The sequence below is a fragment of the Barbatula barbatula genome (assembly GCF_947034865.1).
Source record: "Barbatula barbatula genome assembly, chromosome: 7".
Taxonomy (NCBI): domain Eukaryota; kingdom Metazoa; phylum Chordata; class Actinopteri; order Cypriniformes; family Nemacheilidae; genus Barbatula; species Barbatula barbatula.
In genome coordinates, this window is record NC_136770.1 from 25,276,828 (window position 1) to 25,288,109 (window position 11,282).

General features: G+C 41.3%; 2 protein-coding genes across 3 annotated transcripts; one reads left to right on the top strand and one right to left on the bottom strand.

Annotated features, from left to right (window-relative positions):
• The first annotated feature begins 491 nt into the window (after nucleotides 1-491).
• manbal (mannosidase beta like) lies at nucleotides 492-1,578 on the top strand. 2 transcript variants are annotated; one of them, XM_079459689.1, is made up of 3 exons: nucleotides 492-583; nucleotides 837-990; nucleotides 1,249-1,578. In XM_079459689.1, the coding sequence occupies exons 2-3, from the start codon at nucleotides 841-843 to the stop codon at nucleotides 1,360-1,362; spliced, it is 264 nt and encodes an 87-aa protein (XP_079315815.1). In that variant the 5' UTR covers nucleotides 492-583; nucleotides 837-840; the 3' UTR covers nucleotides 1,363-1,578. The 2 variants fall into 2 exon arrangements, with proteins under 2 accessions (XP_079315815.1, XP_079315814.1); XM_079459688.1 differs by lacking the exon at nucleotides 492-583 and having other exon boundaries at nucleotides 690-990.
• Nucleotides 1,579-2,220: 642 nt separating this feature from the next.
• nfatc2b (nuclear factor of activated T cells 2b) lies at nucleotides 2,221-10,097 on the bottom strand. Its single transcript, XM_079460401.1, has 10 exons — nucleotides 9,913-10,097; nucleotides 8,586-9,450; nucleotides 8,281-8,449; nucleotides 7,493-7,695; nucleotides 7,155-7,327; nucleotides 6,907-7,047; nucleotides 5,005-5,060; nucleotides 4,795-4,927; nucleotides 4,175-4,711; nucleotides 2,221-2,482 (listed from the first exon to the last, which is right to left on the bottom strand). Exons 1-10 carry the CDS (start codon nucleotides 10,007-10,009, stop codon nucleotides 2,436-2,438), a joined length of 2,421 nt encoding a protein of 806 aa, XP_079316527.1. The 5' UTR covers nucleotides 10,010-10,097; the 3' UTR covers nucleotides 2,221-2,435.
• Nucleotides 10,098-11,282: the final 1,185 nt, after the last annotated feature.

Below are 11,282 nucleotides of genomic sequence, written 5' to 3' on the forward strand. Positions count from 1 at the left end.
ATCTTTTTATTATCTTGTGATCGCAGTAAAGATAAACATGTTAACTTAAGTTTGAAATGCTTGATGTGAGACTCAATATAAAGGAAAATAGTCATAGATAACGATAAAAAAAGTTGTTTATTGTAAGACAAGAAATAATTGAATATAGTCAATTACATTAGTGTTAGAAGTACAGAAAGTAGTGATATCTAGTCATGGGGTTTGTTGTCTTGAAATATAGACTATTTGTTTATGACAGGTATAATACAATTATATTTTTTGAGATTTTTGAGAGTAGCTTTTTTACCAGATGTTGCAAAGTCTATAAAATAATGTTTTGCCTAAACATCAGGGAAATGGATTAAATGGTTGTTATGTAAATTAAATTGAAACTATAATATTTTGTATTGGTGTTTTTTCAGCGTTATCAATCTTTGTTTCACTTGTTTATTTGAATGATTTTGTGCAGTTAAATCTCCGTACAGTAGGAGGCGCTAACCAGTCAAACGCACCGGACGTGACGTCACAGCGGCTCATCGGGCTGACAACAAACCGTATTTTATCGTGCAATTTATTTCTCTCTCCGAGCGGTTTATGTCATCAGGTAACTGATCATTCATAAGAGCTTCTGTCTGTCTGTCTGAACATGAACTTTATTCAGAACGGAAACACTTCATAGACGCGATGTGTGTTCTCTGGACATTTGCACATGTCATAAACACCACACTTATATTCTAGGATTTGTGAACTATTAGCATGTATGTGTTTTAGTCATGCGTCGTGAATGTTCAGTCAGTTCCAGCGCAGTTCTTCAGTGTTATTGAATAACGTGTTGTTGTTGTTGTTGTGATGAGCAGCATCATGTCTGGAGATCTGGATCTGTCTCCTCCGGAAGTTCCTGAAGCGACACTCCTCGAGAGTCTCATGCGTTACGGTCTTTTCTTAGGAGCCATTTTTCAACTCCTCTGCATTTTAGCCATAATAATCCCCACAACCAAGAGCCCCGAGCAGGTGTGAACAAACATACACCTATAGGTCTAGATGCTACACATGCCATACATCATTCTCCAGAACAACCTCTCGAATGCTGTTTCTTTACTCTCTACTGCACTTCATGTGTGATTCTACACATGTAATATTAAAAGGCTTTCCATCAAACTATTATGAACTGTGTGCAAGTATTGGAGCGTTTCATTCAGATACAGTATCTGTGTAAAGGTGACGATAACCATGAAATGTTTATATTAATGTGATTGATTGTATTTCTAGGTAGAGACTCCGGAGCCGGTTGAAACACGAGGTTTTGAGCAGAACAAGAAGCAAAAGACTCCCGTTCAACCAATCCGACAGAAACTGAAAAAGGAGAGCAAGAAGAAGCGCTAGAAACACTGAGTGAATGAGATTAAAGGTTCAGTGTTGGTGGATTTGATACTGTATGTGTATTTACAGGAGCGCTCTATGAACATCAAGACTTCAGCTTGTTCATTTCAGGCTGAAGGTTTCTTTTGCGTTCTCAACTGAACAGTGCTTTTATGTGTATCTTTGTTTATAATATTGTGTGGTTACTTTAAGTACATTAATAAATAAACTCAATCTGCTCTCCTTGTTTTTATCAACAATCATTTATTTTAGTGTAATGAAAGGCATTCATGTACAACACGTGTACAAATCCGGGCAATGCATTTCAAAGGTTCTTATGATTGTGACATTATCTGTAAGTGTTTCACAGAATATCTAATGCGTGTCTGAAGGATATAGGCACAAGCATTGACCTGTGATTGTATACTTGCTTTATTGAAGATCCATCTGTTAGCAGGTTATTTTGGGAATACAGAATAGTTTCATTTTTCATAAGAATTTTATTAGGGATTCAATTAAACTAGGCCTTGGGTGCATTAGGATATTTAGGTCGCTTTTTACAAAGAAACATTCTTCCGATATATTTAAAGATGTCACTGCAGCAGTTTACAGTAACGACACTAACAACAGTTCACGCTTCAATCCTCTGAGAGAAACTATCCCATAATGTCAAAGAGTCAATTGCTTGTTTGCTATTTGTTACTGTAACAGTTGCTACATACAACACATTTCATTCAAATAATTGTCAAGCTTATCGTGTATTTTAACTTTAACATTATTAAGTTAGAATCCAAAAAGTGAAAACTTTATAAATAAAATGACACTCTGAGGCACAACACCCAACACTGTTCCATTATGTCATTTGTAACATTTTATTTGAAATGCACATCGATAAATATAAGTTCAATCTTTGATAGAAAATAAGCAATATATATATATATATATATATATATAAGCACTTATAATAAAAACAAGTGATGATAAATCTAAGATTGATTTCATAGTAAAATAATGATCTTTCTTTTTACAAATAATTGATATGAAAAACAGCATTTAAACAGAACAAAGCAATATTATATTCTGAGGGATCCTGGGCTTCAGAGATCATTCTTATGAATGAGGTCCTTTCTTATAACAGCATTCACTGTGGGAGAGAAATACAAAAACAAAACATTACTGTTGCATTACCATTCCATGTGTTTTATATCATTTTTGTCCCCAAAACACTGATGTATTTAGTGTGATTCATTAGCCGAAAGAGAAATCACAATATAAACTAAATCATAGATAAATTGGACCTTTAAAAAAAACTACAATTACAGATAAACTTGACTTTATAATAAAATATACATCTGATATTACACTGCAAAAGCACTATTGAATGTTTGAAGAATATTTCCGGACTCAAAGTGATGATGTGAATGAAGTGTGATCCGATGGGCTCTGTTCACTAGCTGGCAGCAGAGAGTCCTCATGTGAACATCAGATGCTGTTGTTCTGCTGACACCAGATCAGTGGACTATAAATGGAAACTTTTCAGTCTAAATTTAGAAGCAGGGGATGCAGGAGTTGCTTTTATACCGATGCATCATGTCTAAAATAGAAACTCAACACCTACATTAACCACCACAAAGTGTGTTGTGCGATATTAAAATCAGAGATACAAAGATGGTCCACACCACACAGTGAGTTTGTCTTTGTGAGTGAACTAAACGCTTTGTAATCAGATCAATAGTCCGGCCTGTTTTTCTGTGTTAAGAGTTCAATATTTAACAGAAGCTCAGCCAGTGACCCACATAAAGCAGCGGCATACATTAACACAACTCATCTACATTCACTGCTTCACGGTTTCCTGCACACACACACACCTCCAAAATAAACCTGATGTATAAAGAAAGAAATACAGCCTCTATACTGCATCTTCTTCATGTGATTTCAACAACGTTTCCTAATTCTTCCATCATTTTCTCTACTAGAATTGATGTCTTTAAATGAAATGGGGCCTCTTGTAGGTTAACTTGTTCCTTTGCAACTACATTTAAGTACAAATGTTTATGTCAAAAAGATTTAGAAAAGTATTAAAACTAGACTAACATTACATCTCGCTCTCTCTTTCCATACATATATAGCCACAAAAAAAATGAAGAGACCATTTCAGCGAAAAAATGAAGAGACCATGTCTTTAACGAAAATAATTTACACTGGCATATCTTAAAAATATATCAGTGCGATTGTTTTGTCTCAAGATGCACACCAGTGATGTTTTTTGTAAAACATAACTTAAATATCCTAATTCAACTCAGGCCTAGTCCTTGTTTAAACTAATCCTTGTTCGGGAAACCGGCCCTTTATGTTTAACTTTATTGAAATACATCTTTGAAATAAAAATGTTGAATGCTCTCTGATCGGCGGCTGTATTTATATACACCACAATTCAAGTTTAGGGGAATTACAAATCTTCAATGTCTGATATCAGATTTGTGCAAAAAGATATATTTGTGGAAATATATTAGTCTTTCATTTTGATCAGTAAAAATCTCATGTTTAAATGATTTATGACTGAATATTAAAGCATATTGTAAATGTGAAGTCTGTCTGAAAAGCATCTCAGGATAAAAAGACGAGAGAATATTTCTGTAAATTCTGACTACTTTAAAGACACTAGAAAATAACCGTTTGATTCACTCTTTCATTCCACTATCGTTTTGCATTTGTGGTATTTTTGAGTATGAATGAGTTCACTTTTATTCTACAATATCGAAATATGAATAAGGTATGAGGACCCTAAACCTCTATATGTACACTGCATGAGACTAAAGTGAAGATATCCACAAACCATCATCCAGGTAGACCTGGTCCAGGTGCTCTTGCTTTATGTTGAGTCTCACCGGACTGCTGGTTCTCTGATGTTGAATGGTCAGGTATGTGTGTTGATGACTGTGGACCGGTGGAGATCTCCCTGCGCTCGGGGACACCCGTGAGCCGTACGCCCTCTCATGACCCACACCTGAGCAGAGCTCTGACACATCGAGGGTCGGAAACATGGAGGCGGCCGCTTGGATGGCGTCACTTACTGTGGTGTTCTGGTAGATGTTCGGACCGAAGTGAGACAGTGAGGTCGTACCACGTGTGACCGACATACATGAAGAGTGACCCGGGGAGCCCCCCGGTACCGCGTGCTCCAGCTGGTAGTGTGCGGGCGGGTGTTGAAGGTGGGCAGTGGGGTACATGCTCGAGTGAGAGCGCCCGCTGGGCATCATAAAGCTGTCGGCCAAACGGCATGAGGGCGGAGACAACCCCATAACCGGACGCACAACACAGCCCAACTGGGCGTACTGGTAATTCTCCACAGGCTCCGCCTTGATCTGTGGCACTGAACAGGAAGTGAGGTCATTGTCACCGGGGAAACAGCACAGACATGATGTTATATGTTCACATGGAGATTGAAGATCTCACCTGACAGTGGCGTGTAGGTGAAGTGTTGAGCTGGGCTGCAATTCTTCTTGCTGTTCAGCACGTTGAAGTTGACTTTGACCAGGTGATGGATGTTGGGCTCACGGTACGGAGGGATTTCCAAAAACAACACATTCTGTGAAGAAGAACTATTCAAACCTCGTAAGGATGTAATATTATAATTCTGCTCTCCAAACATGTCAGAATACTCACAGCTGTGCTTTTATCTCTGTAAACCTTCGCCTCGGCCTCCCATGTCTGTAAGTCACCTAAGATGATAAAACCGTCGTGAATAACCACTCAGTTATACGTTAGAAAGAGCATGTGACATCATAGTGCTATGGGGTTCTGTGTGGTTGCTAAGGCCATAGGTTTTGAAGGCAGTTCGTAGCTTGTGTGGTTTCCCGGCATAAAGGGAACGGTTTCACATATAGAAACATTCTTGCAGAGATGTTCACTGAGCATTTAAGAGACGTTATATAAACATTCTAAAGGTGGTATAAAAAGATTATTCTCATTCAGGAATAAACATTGTGTATGGATGGATTCATCGGACGCACGCAGCGAGGCTTCAGATAACGTCCGGTCAGTGTTTGTCTAGTGTCTAATAATATAACCATGTATATTTAATTGTATAATAATTGTAAATTGTTTTATGGTAATTTTTTTAAATAATCAATTAGTTGAATGGGTCCTGTAGTTGGGTCGCATTTAAAGAAACCGTACGGTACACTGACTTGCGGTTGTGTTTGGTATCGCAGTCTAAATTCAAATATTGGAGAGACGAGTTTAGCCAAGTTACAGCTTCTTTTCATTGTTATCAGAATATTTCTGTCATCATTTCACTTTCATGTCATTTTAAACCTGTATGAGTTTCTTTCTTCTTCAGAACACAGAACATTTGAATCCATTTGATTTTGAAGAACAGCACTGAACCTCATTGACTTCCATTATATGAACACAAAACCACAGACACATCTCTGAAAATATCTTCTTCTGTGTTCCACTTACATGCAGATTTACAACCACACGATGGAGAATAAATGATGACTGAATTTGTTTTGGGTGAACTATTACTTCACTGTAAAAAACTAAAAGTGTCCTGGTTGCCTTCAATTTGACTGAACTAAACAATGAGAAATTCATTGGGTTAACTAACATTTATAAGTTGAATTAACTTAAAATGTGCAGGCAACTTTTTAAAAGTTGAACCAACGAAGAAAAAAAGTATATTTATTTACAGTGTTGTAAGTTTAGATTGTTCCATATTTCACATCAGAGGTCGTAGGTGTGTGATGTGATGTGATGAACAGGTAGAAGTGTATTGAGTGTGCGTCCCAGAGTCCCGTTGTGCTAGTGATGTAGAGAGAACAGCAGAGGAAAGAGAGATGATATCTGTGCAGAACAGAAACCACATCCTCTCGCAACCACATCTCATCGCTCACCTGAATGGAAAGATGAAGTCTGCGTCACACGCATCTCAATGTTTTATATCACTCGTCTGCATTAATGACGTTCGACTCTTGATGCATGTTACTGATATTTACACCATTCCTGAAGTGCTTTTTATTTCCCTCATTCTTGATCATATCGTTTAGCTGCAGTCTATCTAGCATAATATTCTGTGAAGAGAAGGTTGTTTTTTCTCAACGGTGGTGCATAAATCAAGTTTTACTGCGAGCTAAAGGAACACTGTGTTGTTAAGGTGACGTACGGCGTGTAGGTGTGATCGCTGAGGTTTGACGGGGCTATGGCGTATGTGCGGGCTGTTTTGCAAAACCTTATCTCTTTATTTTCACTCTGGTGCAGACTGCAGTCTAACATGCGACCCGCGGCATCACGACAGCTCCAGCGCGGACCTCCAGTTTCAGGATATGCAAAGCACATCAAACAAATCCTATGCTAATGTTCTCCACAGATCAAAGATAACATCTGAAGAAGTCAAATATTAAAAGATAGTTTGGAGCCCTTAACACGACACAGAATATTCACATTGCGTAGCTTTTGTTCTGTTCGGTGAAATGAGAAAACTTTAGCAAAAGTTGTGAGCGTGTTCTATGAGAGAAACTCACGACATGAGAGGGAATACAGAAGGATTTGACGTGTGATCCTCACCGTGTGTTTTCTCATAGAAGATGACTCTGGTCTCGGAAGTGAAGTTCTGGCCTCTGAGGACCATCTGAAGTCCACCCAGAACAGAACAATGATCTAAATCCTGATGATCCACTGTGGGCTTTTCAACAGCCGACCTTTGAGCTGAAACACATCACGTGCAAAAACCTGTTTTACTCATCGCTATGAAATAACACAAGTGTGGGATAGCTGTTCAGATTCTGAAAACAGCAAGATGTTGTAATGCGTACAGCACTCGATGGTGTGCGAGGCCACTTGGAGAGAGAGCCATTGACCCGTCGACTGAGGAACGTGAACGCGGAACACCAGTTTGACTCGAGTGTTCTTCCGCCCGACGTCCGTTTCTCCTTTCCTCAACTCGATGTCAGCATTCCTCAACTTCAGGATACCAGCGCAGTCGATTCTGAACACACAATGCGCAAGAAACATCACAAAACAACCACTAACGTGACAAAGTCAAGAGTGTATTCTGAACAAATCCGTGCTGTTCAAAACACACAACACATATATTTACAGCTCTTAAGTTAAAATCGTTTCTCTGTTTTCATCTGAAGATCTGAGCTCTTACGTGGCACGCATGTTCTCTTTGGGTTCCAGAGCAACTTCTAGAACTTTGGTTCCGTTCAGCATGCGTTCTTGACTGCTGGTGGTCACAGTTTTGCCGGTGATTCTGTGAACCTGATAGAAGGCGTGAGGTCTGAGATTCCTCTCGTCAGCCGTACCGATGAAGATCTGTAGAGTGAGTGGCTCTCTCCCGCTGTATCCTCGTAACTGAGACACAATGTTCAGACACACAAATCAACTCGTTTCTCCTCAAAATAATCAGAAGAAATAAAACGAGAATCAAACGAGAGTGTGGAATTGTTGAAAGAGTCTCATCTTGAGTGAATGTGATGAGAACATTGAGTTGACGTTTCTTCTCAAACAGACACATTTCGGAGGAGAAACGTGACGGTTTCCATTTGCGATATTAAAGACATTGTGATTTGTGTTTTTTATGGGCGTCACTATGGAATAAAATGGTCTTTAAATCTTCTCTTCTAGCCTAAAGCATCAAGCTGAAAGCCTGTTTGAACCTTTATTTTTAAAAGCAAATCAACAGGTTAATGAGATAAATCTGACCGTACGCTAAAAGAACACCGATCCTCATTTCCCTGCACACACAGCTCATGTCACGCCTTTCGTTCAAGTTATCTCTCGCTTCTTTCAGATCAACCCCCTCCTGACGAACGTTTCTTTTACATGTCATTCTTCAGAATTCTCACCTTCGCTCACATCACTCGTCCTCACAAAACCAAAGAAAACAAGTCCCACTCATTTTCAGTTTCCTTTAAATAACAAGTGTCCTCAGTTTACCTGAACCACCGGATGACCTCTGGAAGACGCTTTGACGGCCCCTCGACTGCCCTCCGTCTCATAATGAGCTCGATGATGCTCTCTGGGCTGAACCTCCATCCTCAGCTCGTACTGCTCCGTTCGGCTGCGGAGAGGCCAATCGAACGCCGGCAGGGAGGACACTGGCATACTGAACAATAAAATAAAACTCAGTTTAACTCACGACACAGATTATTCATTTCAAGAAGCTTTATAGACATTCTGGGACTAACTATCAGGTTCTAAGGTTCTGCATAATGACATTAAGCATCTCCTCTCTTCCGTACCTACAAACCCCTGCCAGCGCCTGACCGGACCAGTTGGCCGGCATGAAATAGCACGATTCCACGGTGAACTCCTTCTTCACTTCAGGCACGGATGAGAACAGGCTTGCGTGGTCTTCCGTGTAGACGGCAAACTCTTGACTGGATCGGACCATCTTGGTAGGGATGGGTTTCATCAGGCCGCTGCCGAGGTCGTTCAAAGAATCTTCCAGGTTCACGAGATGACCGCAGAACTCGCGCGGCTCGTCTCGTCCGCAGCAGGGACTCGGTGACCTCTGCGTCTGGTACTGATGATATGTGCGTTTGCCCTGCGGAGAGGCGGACCGGGAACGCGGGGAGAAAGAGCGGCGGTCCAGAAAGGTGTCTTCGGTGATGCTGGTGCGAGGAGACGTGTTTGGAGAACCGGAAGCTTGGATGGCCTGGAGCGCTTCGGTCACGGCGGCCATTCCCGCCCCTCCGCTTCCGTTCGGAGACACGCAGGGGGAACAGCCGTCGGAATGCCAGCTTGTAGAAGATGTGCTGCTGGCCGGGCTGAGGCACTGGCTCTCCCTGTAGGGCATGTCGTACCCGGGCACGGTGAGCATGGGCCGGTTGATGTTCACGGGGTTGGTGTGGACGTGATCGCGGTGGTGGTGCAGGTCAGTGCAGGTGATCTCAATTCGGGGGCTGTTGCCCTGGAGGGCTCCGGGAAGGGCGGCGTGACCGAATGAGTGTCTGAGGTCCGACTGCTCGTAGGTGAGAAGGTCGTCGGCCGGCAGACGGTGAGAGAGCTGGGACACGGAGCCATCGCTGCACAGCGACAGATCGTGGTGACCGCAGGGGGATGTTCGACCGGTGCCGAGGTCGCTGGGGGCAACAAACCCGTCGGCTGGAAACACATGAGTAACAGTCAGTTTCACTTTACTGCATTGCACAACACGATGCTGCTGACTGATATAATGCAATCGGTTTCTTCTTCTGAAAATGTGTGATGTTGTTTCCTTTGGTACACAACAGAGCTTGAAGAGAAACCTCAACAGAATGGAAAAAAGCTGCAGTGAAAGTTTCCACTATGTCTTATGGTTTCTCGTGTGAACCCAATATTCTCAAAGCAGAATGGTACCGCGGTAATACCACGGTATTCCATAAAGTACTTTCAAGACCCGATCATACCATGATATATCAGGATGACAATCAGAAGAGTTTTGGTGTCACAGCACTAACACATCGCAAACAGTTACTGTGTGACCACAAACTGACCCTTTCAATGACATTTTTATCAATGCATCTATTTATGAATTCGTGTAGCAACAGATGCGCGTGCGTGATAAAGAGTGAAGCGCGCACTGACCTTGTTCATCTGGAGGTCCATCAGGTTGGTTGTACAGGAAGAGAAGAGGAAAGTCCAGCTCGTCTTGACCGTCGATGTTGTCGTAGATATTATTCATTGGGTGAGTTTTCAAGTCAACGTCCCGAAAGAAGTTCAAACAATAAATCGAGTTTGCGTGAAGAGTGCGTCTGGCGCGCGCGCGTTCGGCTCAGGGTTTGACTGCGTGCGTGCGTGCGTGCGCTGCGCGAGGGATGCTGAGAGCCGCAGACGCTTCCTGCTTTAAAAGAAACTCCCTCACAAACCCCTGAAATCGACCGAAACCAACAACATGGTGCGATTATTCGCTCAGAACTGAATGACTTGGGCTCTTTAAGAGTGATTTGTGTTGCTCTGAGATCTACTGGAGATCAAATGCATCACACAATCTACAGATAAACATTTGAAAACCTTTCAACAACCCCAGCAATGATCATCGTCATCATAGCAATTGCAATTGAATATCGATTATTTCTCCATATATAGTTTTCATTGAGGTTAACTGCGTTCATTTGATATGAATAGTTTTCACTAGAATTAAGACCGGTTGTGATTACAGTAGTGGGCCACACGTGCATCTGAATCACTGTTTATCATGAACACCAATAGCGCCACCTGCTGGACTGATCATCCAATGACTCGATAAAGGCAGTACTTCATCTAAAACAAGTAAAGGTTTTAATTGACTTTAATTAGGGGGAGTCGTCGGATATTGTATAGTAGGCTTAACCTAGTATGTATGCGCTTTCTGCAATACTTTAACTAAACTGGAAAAGAAACATTTGAAAAAGAAACTTTAAAAAAAGAAAACTTTCTTTCTGGGGCGCCAGAAATAAACTGTAAAATAAGGGTAAATTAAAATTTTTTTACTTGTAAAATTGCGTCTCTCCACACAACTATTTACAAGAAAGCAACATAAGGAGCAAATGAGACAGTTGATTTTATAACTTCCTCTTTCTTCATAGAAAGGTGGCACATTTCTTTCTCACTGACTTTAGGATTTATTACAACTGTTGCTAACTGTGACTACTATTTATTACTGCTATATTCTCATAATTACTTCTGCGTCGTTGTGCATGTACAGACTGACCCCTGTTTCAGCTCAATTGTATATTGCTAACCACAGATTAAACATTATACGTGTAGTGAAACTATAGCCTGATGCCAGTGACATCCAATCTGCCAACTGTGGTGCTAAGGGGTGAGTAAAAGACAAGCCCAGTAAGTGCGATGTTGCATAGGCCTACTTTTCCCACCGTAATTGTGAATGTACACCAGCTGAAACTAAACTAAACCGATGTGAAAGTGAGCCTGTCTCCATGAGCGTCCGGTGAGCAGAAGGGAAAGGCGCGCGG